General features: G+C 62.0%; 1 protein-coding gene across 2 annotated transcripts; it reads left to right on the forward strand.

The window, feature by feature from the left end:
• The first annotated feature begins 438 nt into the window (after window positions 1-438).
• On the forward strand, window positions 439-15024 carry C1GALT1 (core 1 synthase, glycoprotein-N-acetylgalactosamine 3-beta-galactosyltransferase 1). Of its 2 annotated transcripts, none has more exons than XM_052000168.1 (4): window positions 439-578; window positions 5136-5396; window positions 7503-8170; window positions 12122-15024. In XM_052000168.1, exons 2-4 carry the CDS (start codon window positions 5177-5179, stop codon window positions 12323-12325), a joined length of 1092 nt encoding a protein of 363 aa, XP_051856128.1. In that variant the 5' UTR covers window positions 439-578; window positions 5136-5176; the 3' UTR covers window positions 12326-15024. The 2 variants fall into 2 exon arrangements, with proteins under 2 accessions (XP_051856128.1, XP_051856129.1); XM_052000169.1 differs by lacking the exon at window positions 439-578 and adding an exon at window positions 923-1013.
• Window positions 15025-15299: the final 275 nt, after the last annotated feature.

Below are 15299 nucleotides of genomic sequence, written 5' to 3' on the forward strand. Positions count from 1 at the left end.
CTTTCACCCCCACAGTAGGGGGTGCTAGAGCGCCCTGCAAGGGGCGGGATCGCGCTCGCTCCATCCCTGACAAGGAGCCAGGAAGCCCCGGCACATCCAAGGTTGCCCTCCCGGCGCGCAGGCGCACTCGCGTCCCCGGTCGGGCCGGAGCCTGCGAGCCCCGCCCCCTCCCACGGCGGACCCCGCGGCCTCCCAGTCCAGCCGCAGCCGTTCCCCGAGCACGTGATGTGCGCCCCCGAGCCCCGGCCCGCAGGGGCGGGGCAAGCGCAGTTAGCGGCCCCCTTGCCCCGCCCCCTTGGCGATCCAGCCAATCGCCGCCCTTTCGTCACTCCGGCCCGCCCCGCGCCGCCCGCGCCCTCCCTGAGATTGCTGCGCCCTCGGCGGGAGGGGGGAGGAGAGAGGCGGGGCCCGGGGCCCGGGGCCGGCCTGCGCCGCCGCTCCCCCTCCGCTTCGGCCCGACTCGGCCCGGCCGGCTCCGCGAGGTCCGGCAGGCCGCGGGCTAGCGGGCCTGCCCGGCGGGGGCCCGAAGAGAAGCCGCCGCGAAGGTGGGCGCCCGGAGCAGCGGACGCCGGAGTCAGGTACGGCCCCGGCCCGGGGAAACTGAGGCCCGGCGTGGCGGTGGGGCCGGCGGGGTCAGACTGACCCCGGACACTGACCCGGGCCTGGATCGGAGAGTCCTTGTGGGAAGTTCCCGGGGGGCCGCCTTGGACGCCCCTCTGCCTCTCCCCCGGCCTTCCCCGCTTCCTCCTGCTCCCTTTCCCCTCCTCCCCCCTTTTCTCCTTCCCCCCTCTCCCCATCCCCTCTGTTCCCTCTTCCCCTCCCCTCCCCCTCCCTCCCTCTTCCTTCTCCTCCCCCTTCCTCCTCCCCCCCTCCCACCTTCTTCCTCTTCCCCTCCCCCACGCCCCGTAGATAAGAAGGCCGCCCTTGGGTGCCACGGCTCAGCCTGGGAGGAGGTTGGGGAGGAGGAGAGGCCCTGCCCCCTCCGCGGGAAGCCCCGCCGCCGAGGCCGAAAAGTGAGTAGCCCTGGGCACGGTCAGGCCCCGCAAGTTCTTTAGAAATAAAGGAAAAGAGCCGGTTTTCTTTCCGTCCCTGCCCCCCCCTTGCCGGCTCCCCCGGCTCCTGTCCCGGGGCGGGCCCCCCTCGCCGTTGCAGGCCCCCAGAGCTTCATCTGGGGCTCCCCTAGGGAGTGCTGGGCCTGACTGTGGGGCCTGGGCGCGTCATTTAACAAGCGCCTGCCTCAGTTTCCTCCGCTGTGGAATGGGAACAATCTCCTGGGCCCAGGGCTGTCCTGGGACTTCTGGATTCATCTTGGGGGCGGCCTGGGGCTGTCCGGGGACTCCCAGCCCTGACCCCGCCCCTTTAACTGCCGGGGCAGGATTTACACCCAGGGCCCGGGGTCTGGCCTCCTTCCTGGGGCCCCCGCGGCGGGAACAGCTGCTGGGCCCAGAACTGTGAGCCTCGGGGGGCTTCTCCCCTTGTGCCCTGCAGGTGTGGGGGGGGAGGCTGCTGCCCCCCGCCCCGCCCCCAGGCGGGGCTTCATGGCCCCGGGCGGGTCACTCTCCCCAGCCCAGATTCCCTTTCCTCTTGGCCCAGCTCCATGACCAGGACTTGGCCCCAGACATCCTGTAATCCAACCCCTTCTCCACCCATTTTACAGATAAGGAGCCTCTCTGGTCCCTCGGGGGCGCCCCCATCTCCCCAGGAGCCTGGTTTGGTGGGCGGCCCGGCCGTTCCCTCTGCTCCGGTCGGGGGCGGCTTGGGGGGGGGCAGGGAGCCTGGCTCCGAAGCTGAGGCTCTGTGGGGACCCAGTTGTGCCAGAAGCCGCCGTGAGGACCCTGGTCCTGCCCCCGAAGGGCCGGACGCCCTCCCCCCCTTGGGGCCCCGGGCCGGGTCCCAGCCCACCAGGCTGGGGCAGCCGCTGCCGCCACCCCTAAGCAGGGCCCGCTCGCCCCTCTGAGCCTTCAAGGCCTAGGCCCCGGCCGATCCTGCTCTGGAGGGAAAGGTCCCGGGTTCAGATTCTGCCCGGACATGGCGGAGACGTCGAATGGCCTCTGCTACCTGAAGGGAACTGGGCTGGTCCGGAGCCAGCCAACTCCTGCAGGGGGCGGGGGAGTGAGTGAAGGCGGCCATGAGTGTTTGTGGGCGGGATGGGGGTCGGTGCGGAAAGGTCCCCGAAGCTGGGGGCCTCTGAGGGAGGCGTGCGAAGGGCAGCGGGCCCGTGGGGGGCCTTCGGGAGTGCTGGGCGGGGTCACCTGGGCTTTTCTGCCGGGTGGGAGTCGTGGCTCACGGGCTGTCTGCCCTGGGGAGCTTCTGGGGGGCCGGGGGCGCCGGGTGAAGTTCTGCCCTTCTTGGAGAGGAAGGAAGGTGCTGGGCTGTGGCTGCCTCTGGGCATTGATGGAGCTCCTGCCGTGTGCGCAGTCCCCACGGCCACTCCGGGAGGGAGATGCTGTTAGTAGCCCCATCTCCCAGCTGAGGAAACGGAGGCAGAGAGAGATTAGGTGACTGTTAAGTATCTGGGCCTGGCCTGTCTCCTGTGCCATTGGCTGCCCCTGCCTGTGGAGGTGGGAATGGCCACAAGAACAAGCCAAGGACCATTTTAGATTTATTTCACAACCTAATGAAGGGTCTATGTGTGAGTGTGTGAGTGAGAGAGTATGTGTGTGAGAGTGTGTGAGTGTGTGTGTGAGAGTGAGTGTGTGTGAGAGTGTGTGTGAGAGTGAGTGTGAGTGTGTGTGTGAGAGAGTGTGTGTGAGAGTGTGTGTGAGAGTGTGAGTGTGTGTGTGAGTGTGTGTGTGAGAGAGTGTGTGTGAGTGTGTGTGTGAGAGTGTGTGTGAGAGTGTGTGTGTGTGAGTGTGTGTGTGAGAGAGTGTGTGTCTGTGTGTGAGAGTGTGTGTGAGTGTGTGTCTGTGTGTGAGTGTGAGAGTGTGTGTGAGAGTGTGTGTGAGTCTGAGAGTGAGTGTGAGAGTATGTGTGAGTGTGTGAGAGTGAGTGTGAGTGTGTGTCTATGTGTGAGTGTGAGAGTGTGTGTGAGTGAGAGTGTGTGTGAGAGTGTGTCTGTGTGTGTGTGAGTGTGTGTGTGGGCGCACACACGTACATCCAGCTAAGCCACTGCTGGGCTTTCAGCCAAGAGATTGCAGGTCTGAGTGGACCCAGCATGGGCCTAGTGGGCTACAAGTGTCAAGGCAGGGGTTAGTACCTGAAGTGACCTCGAGGCTGGGTCCCTTAGCAAGAAAGGCGGCTGGGAAGACGGAGGGAACCGATGCAGGATGAAGCAGCAGAAGCAGGAGAAAGTTCTACTTGGGGACAGTGACGTGTGAACCATCAGCCGTGAAGGACTGGGCTCTTCTCACGCCACCGTAGCCCAACGGGCTCCTAATGAAGCTCGCTGTGTCCCCCAGAGAAGGCCGATGTGTCTGAATCCAGACCGAAGCTCCCTCCCTCCCTCGGACGTGACGACGCATGTGAAAGCGTTTCCCATGATCCCACATGTCCGCCTGTGCTGAATTGCTGTCTCAAGGGAGAAAGAAAGGGAGGGAATTTGGATTCAGAATTTAAAAACTGATTGTATTAACATGTAATTGGGGGGAAAGTAGAATATTCTAGGAATTGGAGTAGTGATGGTCCTCAGGGGTATTTGTGGGGCATTTTGACCTGCCCAGAAGGCAGGTGAGGACGGGGCCCTGAAGAGCCACGAGGCTTTCCTTGCTGAACACGAGGGGAGGGGAGCAGCTTTCACTCTGGGGGCCCTTTACGCGTCAGAGCTTCCCAGGCTCGTTGCCCACACGGGGCGTTTTGAGCCCGATGTCCTGACCCTTCAGTCCAACTGTCCCGCGTGGGCTGAGAATCTTCCAGCGAAGGAACTTCCCGGAAAGAGCTTGCCCCGTGTGGTTCCCTGGCCACACCTGGGAAAGGGAGCGCTTTCTGAGAGTGTTTGGAGGGGGCAGCCGCCGGGCCCTGGGCAGCTTTGGGACTGGCTGGGGGGCTGCCTCCATGGGTGGGCCTCAGCTTTGGGGAGGTGGTCCCCAGTGCCCCTTCCCCTGAGCGCTCAGAGGACAGGCCAGAGAGAGAAGGGAGTTTCTGGGGTCTCTTTGCTGCAGGTTATGTGTGTGTGCACTTTTTGTTTTTGGCGGGGAGGAGGGACACGTTCCCAAGTGGGTCATTATCGGCAAAATGACTATTTTTTCTGAAAAAAGCCCAACCCCAAACGTGCCAGACGGACCCCTCCCTCTCCTTCCCGGGTGGCACCTTCCATGAATAACTGCCCGGCGGCTTGGTCGTGCACAGGAGAAGGATGAGGGCTCCTCCACAGGGCCCAGAAATCCAAGCGCTCCCCAACCAGCTTTCACTGCCCCACCTTTGGATGGTCTCCCACGTCCAGAGTCTGCCAGGGCTCATGGCCAGGCCGGTCCAGAGTTCGCTTCCCTGCTGGGATGGTTTGCAGCGCGCAGGAGCCCCCGGTGCCGCTCAGCCGACCCCCTGCTGTGACCAGGCAGGAGCCGGCCTGGCCAGCTTCTGTCCTCCCCGCCATCTTTGAGGTGTGTCCAGTGCCAGCCGGCACGTGGTCCCTCCCTCGTACGCTGGCCGCCGTGTTGTCCCTCTGGGCTCGGTTCTTGGTACTCCACCAGCCTTTTTTGGTTCAGTTCCTTTGGAAGGGGCTGTGCTTCTTGTCCGCCGGCGAGCCGAGATGGCTCCCGTCCACCTGAGCTTTGTAAACACACAGCTGGCCGGGCCTCCTTCCTGCCCGCAAGTGCAGAACCTCGGCCACTTGTCTGGCATGCTGGGAAAGCTGTGGCCCCACGGCCACAGATTCCGGGGTCTGTGGCTAAGGAGGGGAGCCGTGTGTACCTTCTTCAGCCCCAGAGGTTCAGGAGTCTGTGTGTCCTCCTCCTCAGCACCAGGGGTCTGGGAGCCTATGTGTGCTTTCCTGATCCCCCGGGGCCTGGGGAGCCTGTGTGCGCCTTCCTTCTTGCCCTGGAGATTTGGGGAGCCCACTTGTGCCCTCTCCTCAGCCCTTGGGGCCTGTTCCCAGTTGGTCTGGCTGCTTCCCCTGTGACTCACACCCTCCCTGAGCAGTGGTGGGTGAGACGAGGGTGCCGATATTTGCCCATTTGAGCGTCCATCTCTGTCCCATGCAGGTGATGAGCCCCCTGTCCCTGCAGAGGGGCGCCCCCAGGAAATGGCCTCCAAGTCGCTACCCAACCTGCTCACTTTCCTGTGTGGCTCTGCGGTGGGCTTCTTCCTGTGCTACCAGCTCCTGCACATCCTGCTGGAGAAGCCAGCTGAGACCCAGCCACACATCATCCATAACGACCCACATGCCCGGCACTCGGAGGACTCTGCCCACGGGCACCTGGAAGGCCAGATGGACTTTGGGGCCGACATCAGCCAGCACAGAGGTGAGGATGTGCGCGTGGCTCCTGGGCAGGCGACCTCGGAGGCTGGGGGGACACTGTTTCTGCAGAAGGCGGAAGCCTTACCGTCCCCATGGCCCCTCTGAACCCTGCAGCTTCCTGCCTTGCCCAGTCTCTCCTCCTCTTCCTGGCCCTGGCTGCTGCTCCTAATGCCTCTGCCCCCAGAGTGCCTACTCAGGCAGAACCTAGACAGCTGGTCTCTATTGAGGCTCTGCTGGAAGAGCTCCTCCCCCAAACTTTCAGTTCCAGACTCTCCTGTCTTCCCCATACCCCTGCCCCACATTGAGAAGGCGCATGTGAAATTATGCAAAGTATTTCCATAAAAGTCATGTGGCAAAGGAAAACAGAGCCCCCTCCCCCCCCCAAAAAAAAAAAAAAACCTCAAGTAAAACAGAGTGCTTCAGTCTGTACTGGCCAGGGTCAGCTCCTCCTGGGGGTGGAGGGGTCCTGCACTGTCTGTGCAGAACATTGCTGTTACTTTGTACCCAGGAGTTTGTCTCAGTCACTCCCGAGGAGAGTAAGTGGTACTCTGTGTCCAGGAGTTTGCCCGAGTCAGTCCCTAGATGTTACTCTGTGTCCAGGAGTTTGCCCGAGTCAGTCCCGAGGAGAGTAAATGTTACTCTGTGTCCAGGACATTTCTCCTGCCTGAACTCCCGGAGGACTTCCCAGGCTGCTCTGAGGGCATCTTGCTCATCCTTTCCCGCAGAACAGCCCACAGTGTATTAGCCGCCCCCCAGTTGAGGGGCATCCCCTCCATTTCGAAGTCCTTGTCCTGAGAAAAGGGCTGCTGCCAGTATTTTTGTACATTTGGGATCTGTTCCTTTTTTAAGGATCTCTTTTGAATGTACCTAGGAGCAGTAGCGTTAGGTCCCTTAGTCATTTATCAGTTGGGAAATGGCCCTTGTGTTTTTGGGAAATCTGACTTAGACGACTGGGGCCTCCGTCAGAGAAACTTGCTTCCCAGTTCTCCCTAGTATTCTAGTGTTGCTAACTGTATTCCCCCCCATTTGTTCTGTTCTCTCTTTCCCAGTACGCCTTCCCCTCTTGCTTTGCTGCAGGCCCACGTTGGGTGGGTACGGTGTTTCCTCTGAGCCGCTTTTGATGAGAGTGAGGTTCACTCGCTCCCCTTCTTCTCCCCCTCTTCCCTCCCCTGTAAAAGCTCTCTCTTGCCTCTTTTTTGCCCCATTCTGCCTCTTGCTTTCCTTTCCTTTTCTCCCTGGGAGAGCTCTTCCCAGTTCCCAGGCCAGGCCTCTCCCAGGGGACAAGCTTGGGGTCTCAAGCTACTTCCAACCTAAGGCTCTTTGTCGGAATGGGGGGGTGGGGAGACCACTGTGGCCCCACTTTCAGCCCCAGGGGAAAGAGATCTGCGTTTTCAACTTGTACCTGGTGGGGAAATGGGAAAGAAAGGGCCTTGTGAGAGCCAGGTTTGCTGTGTTCTGGTCTGGACCGGAGCACCGGCCCAATTCCTCAGGACAGTGGCACTGACTGCCCTCCTGAGGTGGGGGACTTCTCACCCAGGACAGGCTGGCTGGCAGCTGCGGGGCAGAGGGAAGAAGCGGCTGCTCTCGTTTATGAAATGTCATCAGAGTCCAGCTGGGTGGGTCTGAACCTTCCAGAAAGTCCCGTGGCAGGAGAGAACGAGGAAGCTGGGGATCGACTCAGGGAGAGGGCGAGGAAGCTGAGGGTCAGCCCGGGGAGAGGGCGAGGGAGCTGAGGGTCAGCCCGGGGAGAGGGCGAGGGAGCTGAGGGTGAGCCCGGGGAGAGGGCGAGGGAGCTGAGGGTCAGCCCGGGGAGAGGGCGAGGGAGCTGAGGGTCAGCCCGGGGAGAGGGCGAGGGAGCTGAGGGTCAGCCCGGGGAGAGGGCGAGGAAGCTGAGGGTCAGCCCGGGGAGAGGAAGAGGGAGCTGAGGGTCAGCCCGGGGAGAGGAAGAGGGAGCTGAGGGTCAGCCCGGGGAGAGGGCGAGGGAGCTGAGGGTCAGCCCGGGGAGAGGGCGAGGGAGCTGAGGGTCAGCCCGGGGAGAGGGCGAGGGAGCTGAGGGTCAGCCCGGGGAGAGGGAACTGGGTAGTGGACTCGCACCCTCTTTGCTCGGCAGATGAGGACAAGCGCGTGGCCGAGGAGCTCTACCACAGGGTCCGGGTCCTCTGCTGGGTCATGACGGGGCCTCAGAACCTGGAGAAGAAGGCCCGGCACGTCAAGGCCACGTGGGGCCGGCGCTGCAACCGGCTGCTGTTCATGAGCTCCGAGGAGAACAAGGACTTCCCCACGGTGGGGCTGGACACCCGCGAGGGCCGCGACCAGCTCTACTGGAAGACCATCCGCGCCTTCCAGTACGTGTACGAGCACCACCCGGACGAGGCCGACTGGTTCATGAAGGCCGACGACGACACCTACGTGGTCCTGGACAACCTGCGCTGGCTGCTGGCCCGCCACGACCCCGCCAAGCCCATCTACTTCGGGCGCCGCTTCAAGCCCTACGTCAAGCAGGGCTACATGAGCGGGGGCGCCGGCTACGTGCTCAGCAGGGAGGCGCTGCGGAGGTTCGTGGAGGCCTTCAGGACCAACAGGTGCTCCCACAGCTCCTCCGTGGAGGACCTGGCGCTCGGCAAGTGCATGGAGGCCATCGGCGTGGAGGCCGGAGACTCCCGCGACCCCAGCGGCAAGGAGACCTTCCACCCCTTCGTCCCAGAGCACCACCTCATCAAGGGCTACCTGCCCAAGACCTTCTGGTACTGGAACTACAACTACTACCCGCCCGTCGAGGTGAGGGGCCGCCCGCGGAGCCGGGAGGGAGGGGACTGGGGCGAGGGAGGGGGGGACCGGTGCCGGGGAGCCCGGGGGCAGGGGTGGGTATGAGTGAGGGAGGGGCCAGGAGGGGACTGGTGTGCACCCTAAGGAGAGGAGGCTGTTGGCCCTGGGTCGGCGCTCCAGAGAGCCTCATCTCGGGGGTCACACACAGTCAGCCTCTGAACCCCGAGCCCCTGGCTCCGTCTGTCTGAAATGCTTGTGAAGGGGAGTGTCTTTGCCCAGAAGCGGCTTAGGCTGGGGCTGCATTTCCCAGGCTCCCCTGCTGTTGGACGGGGCAGGTCTTTGTGCCCAGCATCCATCTCAGAAACGTCCTCCTCCTCCCCTCTCCCCCCGGCACAGGCTGGGCCCGAGGCGGGTACGGAGTGGGAGGTGTGGCGGAGGCCATAAATGAGCAGGAGGGATGCTGGTCTTCAGAATGGGGCAGCGCGAAGCTCTGGGGCTGTGTGCTGACCTGAGCCCCTTCCTGCTCCCTCCCCCTCCCACGGGCACACACTCACGCTGCTGCCTTCTCTGCCCCCTTCCACCAGAGGAGGCACGCTTTGGGGATCCCTCCCAGATGCACGTGCTCACGGGGGGCTTCTAGGGCAGACCCTCGGGGTCTTCTGCCTCCGCTCCTTCCTCCCTGTGGCTCCTCCCTGAGCCTCGGCTTCCTAAGCCCCTCCCTGCTTGCCCACCAGGAGAGTGCCCCCCCAACAGCCAGAGCCCTCCAGGTGGGCCTCCCTTTTACATGCCTGCCGGAGCCTGGATTCACCTGGCAGTCACGGGCTTGGGGCAGGGCCGCCCTCGGCTGTTTCTGCTCCCAGGAGAGCCGGGCTCTGCCCGTCAGAAACTCGGCCCGACGTCCTCTGCGCCGAGGGGAAGCCCCTGCCGTGGAGAACTGGAGGGGAGCCCAAGAGGAAGGTCTGAGAGTTTGGCGTGCAAGGGCCTGGAGGCTGGAGGTGACCCAGAGTTGGGGAAACAAGCCAGCAGTCCAGGGGATGCTCCCTTCCCACTCTGTGGTGTGGAGCAGTTGGTCCCCGACTGGGGGCGGGGGCTTCCCCCCATGAAATAACCAGGTGCCAGGACTGCAGGGGAGGAGGTTTCACATGCCCAGGGGTCCAGAAAGGGGGGGAGGAGAGCTGCCAGTGGAGGGTCTGGGCCTCCTTCGGGAAGGGTACTGCCTCCTGACCCCCGAGGAGAGGCTGGATCCTGGCATCCGGCCTCCAGGCGGGAAGCGTTCCGGGGGGGCACCAGAAAATTAGGGCCAGGAGGGGGAGCTCACTCATCTCGGCAGCGGCCAAAGGCTCTGCCTTGGGGAAGGGTCCTCGATAATGTATTCTCTCCCCCCTCCCTAGTTTACATGTGTAGAAAAGGTTTTTAAGAAGAAAGCATGAGCATTTTAGTGCCGGTCTCTTGGGTCCTGGGAGAGTGCCCATCCACATGTTGTTCAGGGGGCTTGGGAGCGAGTGTGGCCAGCGACAGAAGCATCTGGGTGATAGCAGACAGAACGTAGGGCCGCAAGCGGGACCCCCCGGGATCAGCCTCTGATCCTTGCCAGCTGTGTGCTCCCGGGCAGGCTCCCGAACCTCCTCCTCCCTCGCTTCCCCCTCTGAGAAACGGCCTGCTACAGCACCCACCTCCCCTCCATCTTGGAACCTCGCCACACAGGGTTCCCTACGTGTCAGGGGTTCCATTGGTGCCTAAAGCGACGCTTCTCTGGTCAAACCGATTCAGCATCGGCCGAGTCCTGGGTATTTCAGCTTTAAGCTGTTAGGGAGCACCAGGAGCTCCCCGGGTCCCAAGAGGAAATTGCCAGTGGTAGGCCCTGCCAGTCTCGGGCCCTCCAGGGTCGCTTTTTTTCAGTTCTGATTTTATTTATGTTAAAAGTAGGTTTGAATATATTTCCCCTTAATTATATTATATATAATCACAATTATGTAAAAAAGCTTTTTAAAAAAATATTGTCCTTTTTAAAGTTTTGAGTTCCAAATCCTTTTCTCTTCCCCTCCTAAGGCTGTAAACAATCAGATAGAGGCTGCACTTGGACAATTATGGAAAACGTTTCCATACTGGTCATTTTGTGCAAGAAGGCTCGAGCAAAAGAAAAAGAAAGAAATCGAGGCAGAATCCTGCCCTTTCTCTTTGCGGCTTCCTGAGGTTTCCCTGGGGCAGAGGGCAGCAGCGGTTCTCCGCTCTGGAAAGGGCGGCCCAGCCCCTGGGGAGCCACCGGGCTGGTCGGCGTGTCCGGGCCCTCCGCGTGGTCTCCCGTGCGCCTTTGTGGGGCCGGGCCAAAGACGGGGCAGCGCCAGGCCTGGAGCGAGGAGCCTTCCCCGGGGCCTGGAGCTGCCCACAGTGGGGAACCCGTGATGAGGTTGATGGTGACTAGCGTTGGCGCTCCCGGTCACTCTCAGCCTCCTCATGCGTGTCCGACACGGTTAGGAACAAAGGGGATGGGGGGGTCCTCTGGGTTAGGAAATGGGGAGAATGGGGAGACGGCCTAGGACAGATGAAGACCTGGGTTTGACTGCTACCTCCCGGGCTCCCCGTCTTCCATGTTCCACCCACGGGCCTCCCAGCACGGCTTGGACAAACTGGAGCAGAGCCCCCAAGAGCTCTTCCTGCAGCTCTCCCTGGCCATCGGCTGGGCTGAACATGGAAAGAAACGGCTCAATGGCCAAGGTGACCTGTACCCATGTGGCCAAACTGGAGCCAGAAGGAACCTAAGGGCGCTCGCGGCCGTTCAGCCTGAGCGGGCAGGGTCTTGTCCCGTCCCCACATGCCGGAGCGTCACCCGGGGCTTCTGCCTAGAGCCTGTGAACGATATCTGAGAGCTTCCTGGCCCCATCCGGGACAAAGTCCAGGGGGCTCACACCGGGGCCTCCCCAGTAACGTCAGGGGTACGTCAGCGAAGCCCCGGTCCCTGGAGAAGGTGATCGAACACGTCGCTTATGGCGCGCCCCTCCTGTGGCTCCGGGACCCCTCCTTCCATGTGGCCAGAGCTCTGCTGAGTCAGGAGGAGATGGAGACCGCCTGGAGACCTCCGGCGTGGCCCGGGAGGGCCCGACTCAGCGCTTCTGGTTAATGAGTGACAGAGGAAGTGGACCTTCCCCAGACTCCCGGGGTCGGAGGCATGCAGCCTCTCCTGACCTCCCTGACACGCAGGCCAGCAAACGGTGCTTGTCTTTCCATGAGGCCTCCCTGCTCCTTGTAGAGATATCTCGGTGCCCTCGGACAGCACTTCCTCCGCGGTGGGAGGCCGGCTCCCGGTTCCGGGGAGGAACGGACTGGGGACATCTTTATTTCTCTGTCAACTCTTGGGTGGCGTTGTGAGCTGTAAGCCTGGCTGCCCTCAAAAGGGAGGGGAGGGAAGTCGACGGCTGCAGCCCGTGTTCAGACGGCGTCTCTCGGAGGGGGCCGGCGCGCTGTGTCCGCAGCCCTTTGGGGTCGTCTCGGCCACTGATGCTGAGAAAGCCGAGTCGTTCGCAGCCGAGCGCCGGGGCCGTTGCTGGCACTTTGCTCGGCATCTCTTGGCGCATAATGACGTTCCCTCACGTTGCCTCACGTTCACGTGCCGGAATCCGCTCGGTTGTTCCCTCCCCAGCGGGAGTCGTCGGCAGTTCTTGGCACCCCAAAAAGAGCTGCTTCTGGTGCTGCTGTGCACACGAGTCCTCCTCCCTTTCCTTACTCTCTTTGGGACTTGGAGCTGGCCGTGCTAGCCGAGGGCAGCCCCGTTTGATTGCCCTTGGACACACTTCCAGACTGCCGCCCGGAGCCGCTGGATCAGTTCGCCGCTCCACCAGCCACACAGCAAAGCCCGCTCCGGGTTTTCTCTCGGTCGGCCTTCATCCCATCACAGGGAGCAGGAGCGGGCGGCCTCGCCTCGGTCCGGCCCCTGCCTCCTCATTTCTCCTCTCTCTTCCATTCTAGGGCCCCGGTTGCTGTTCGGACCTCGCCGTCTCCTTCCACTATGTTGATTCTACCACTATGTACCAGCTGGAGTACTTTGTGCACCACCTGCGCCCCTACGGTTATTCCTACAGGTATCAGCCCTCCTTGCCCGAGGCGCCAGCCAAGCAAGCGAGTGAAGCCGGCAGAAAAGAAGGTTCCCAAGAGAAGTCGGGGAACCAGTAAAAGACGGAGTCCTCCTGAGCAGAGGGGGCCCAGATGGGGGCCCCCCACACCTGCGGCAGGTGGTCAGGGGAGTGTGGACAGGAGGACACTTGGGACCCTGCCAAAAATCTTTCTTAAACGGTCGTGTCGCCTTCTGTAGGGAGCCCAGGCAGCAGCTGTGCAATGTGGCAGCCTAGTGGTCCAGGGGTAGATGGGTGGGTGGATTGTAGATAGATAGATGGATAGATGGATGGATTATGGATGGATGGATGGGTAGATGGATTGTAGATGGATGGATGGATTGTGGATGTTTGCATTATATGCGATCAGTTTTCAAAATATTTTAGGGTCGATATTTCTAGTACAATGGGCATGAAGCTGTGGTTGGAGCCACAATTTCTGAGCATTGTCCATAGTAAACCCCTGGGCAAGTGGAGGTTAGTGTAGCTTGATTTAGATGCCCTTGGGATAGCGTCTGGATGGATGGATGGATGGATGGATTGTAGATGGATGGATGGATTATGGGTGGATGGATAATTGGATGGGTGGCAGATAGATGGATGGATAGATGGATAGAAGGATGTGTGAATGGATGAGTGGATGCATGGGTGGTTGGGTGGGTGTATGGAGATAGAGATGTGAAGGATTCATATTCCCCAAACTAAATGCCTCCATTTATGGGCAGCTGGGAAACAGCCTGAGTAAAAAGAGTGTGCTTTTGCCTCAGACCCCTCCATCCCTCTGTGTCCATCACAGAGAGAGGTTGACACCCAGGCTCCCTGTGGCTTCCTGGAAGCAGTAGGTCTGGGGTAGGAAGGGGGCTTCTATTCCAATCCAACCTGCCTTAAACAGAAAAGCCCTTCTGAGGACAGAGGAGCTGCTGCTGCTTCCCCAAGCCCCTGAGCTTGTCTCTGCTCCGTGAATCAGAAATGTGGGGGACCTCGCAGCCCGTGGCAGCTCCATGCCAGCACAGAGCCTGTGGCCAACTCTGGAGGAATTCAGCCCAGATGCCTGGTCCGGGACCCAGCAGGAGTTGACTCATTCCCTCGTCCCAGCAAGTGCCCCCTTCACACCTCTTGCCCACAGTCTATCCTCGGCCTGGTCCGTCTTGAAGTTTCTCCGAGTCCGCCCCCTCCCACGTGCCTGTTGGGTCTTCTCTGAATGTCCCTTTCCCCAGTGTTTGCAGGAGGGCTCTGAGTAAAACTGCACCGGGTGATCACGGGGGAGGTGGAGCACTCCCCTTGCTCCCTGAGAGGCTCCTCCCGTGGCCAAGGGCTTGTTCAGCCACCAAATGGGGAGGGCCCCAAGTCCCAGTCTGGCTTCTGAGACCGTCCTCTCACCGGCTGATGTTGGAGGAAGAGGAGCCCCCGAAAGGGAGAGCCCCCGGCTCTGTCCGGACCTTGTGCCTCTCAGGCCCTGGCCTTCGGGCCCGATTCTTGGGGCAGGGTCGGCCCTGACGCTCCTTCCTCCGGGAAGCCAGGAGACGCCTGGGCTCGGCTCCCCACCCCCACAGAGTATTTGGGTTCTTGGGGGAGGCGTGTAGCAGGTGACAGGATATGTAGGAGACTCCCCAGCCTGGGAGCTCCCGAGGTGACTGGTCCCCTGCTGGTCAGTGCTTCCAGGGCTCCCCTCTGCTGAAATCCTCAGAACTCGGAGCTCCTCGTCAATAAGGGTGGAGAGAGAGTGCGGGGCTGGGGTAGAAAGGAGGCAGCGTCCTGCTGGCTCGGGGGGTGGGGGGGTGCCCGGTGGTCCGCGGTTGGCCAAAGCGGAGCCGACCGACTCCGAGGCACCGCTGAGCGGCCCGGAGCGGCCGAGGCAGTGTTCGGGTCCCTGGGTGTGGAAGCCCCGGTCCGGATCGCTCCGGCGAGTCGCCCTCAGCCGAGGCTCCCGTGAAAGCCCAGGGGCCTCCGTCCGGCTGCACGGGAAGTGGAAGCGATGGGCTCTGGCCTGAGACACTTTAAATAAGCCCGAATTCTTGTTGGTTTGAACCCTTCTCCTCCCTCGTGTCCCCTGGGCTTCTGCAGCTCGTCAGGGGCATTGCACGAGTTTGTCGAGTCCCCGCCGGGCCCGGGAGCCCGCAGCCCTCGGCCCTCTGAAGGCCGCCCTTCCTGGCCCACCGGTGGGGACGGGGTGACCTGGGAAGGAGCAGGGCCACGGACAGGAGATGTGGGGGCTGTGGGGGAGCTCTCTCGCAGGCCCCCAGACCCGAGTGCTTCCTCTTAACGCCACTGGGAGCAAGGGATCCCCGAGAAGGGCCCGGAGTGCTGTCCACGACGCTGAGCCGTTCCCAGCCCGTCCTTGGCCTCCCACGGGCTCTGAATGTGAGGAAGGTGGCCAGTTGGGCCTTCTCCTGATCCTGGCAGCCCCTCTCCGTTGTCTGCCTCGGGGCTGGGGGTGGTCACCGTGCCCGCCTCGGAGCTGGCACACCGGGCTTCCTGTGGCCTGAAGCCGGGCCGGGGAGGCAGTACCAGCCTCGGTGCCCTCCGTCCCCGGGACAGCTATGTGAAGCCTTGCTGCCTGCTCCCTCTGGGCCGGCCCAGGGCCAGGGCCTCTGCTGGGGCTCAGCGCAGGGGACAGGACGGGAGGGGAGCTCTCTGTAACCCTTGTTTCCGAAGTGCCTTTTGGATGGTTGTTTTTTTTTTTTTTTTTTTTTTTTAATCCATTAATTTAAACCGAGAATTGCACAAAAATAAAGATGACTGGCCATCTGTCTTCCACGACCCAGGCCTTGTTTTTGTGGTGTCCATGAGGGGAGGGAGATGGTCTGACTCGGGTCCTCATGAGTGACGGGGAGCGGCCCCGCTGGAGGTCTCAGAGATGGATCCTGGAGTGGGGGGCCGTGTGTCCGTCACCGCTCTGCTTGGGCTCGGCAGCCCTGCTCAGGGGCCTCTCCCGGGGGCCTCCGCCAGCCACGTGGGCACCAGCTCACCGGCAGTGCCCCGGGGTCGGGACTTCACAGCCCGGGGTCCGCTCGCCATGTGTGAGCCCGTGTGCC

Source organism: Antechinus flavipes, chromosome 5, assembly GCF_016432865.1.
Source record: "Antechinus flavipes isolate AdamAnt ecotype Samford, QLD, Australia chromosome 5, AdamAnt_v2, whole genome shotgun sequence".
In the NCBI taxonomy this organism is placed as follows: Eukaryota; Metazoa; Chordata; class Mammalia; order Dasyuromorphia; family Dasyuridae; genus Antechinus; species Antechinus flavipes.

Coding starts and splice junctions, on each gene's coding strand:
- C1GALT1 (XM_052000168.1), top strand. CDS start 5,177: ATGGCCTCCAAGTCGCTACCCAACCTGCTCACTTTCCTGTGTGGCTCT. Junction 5,397..7,502: donor CGACATCAGCCAGCACAGAG/GTGAGGATGTGC, acceptor TTTGCTCGGCAG/ATGAGGACAAGCGCGTGGCC. Junction 8,171..12,121: donor ACTACTACCCGCCCGTCGAG/GTGAGGGGCCGC, acceptor CTTCCATTCTAG/GGCCCCGGTTGCTGTTCGGA.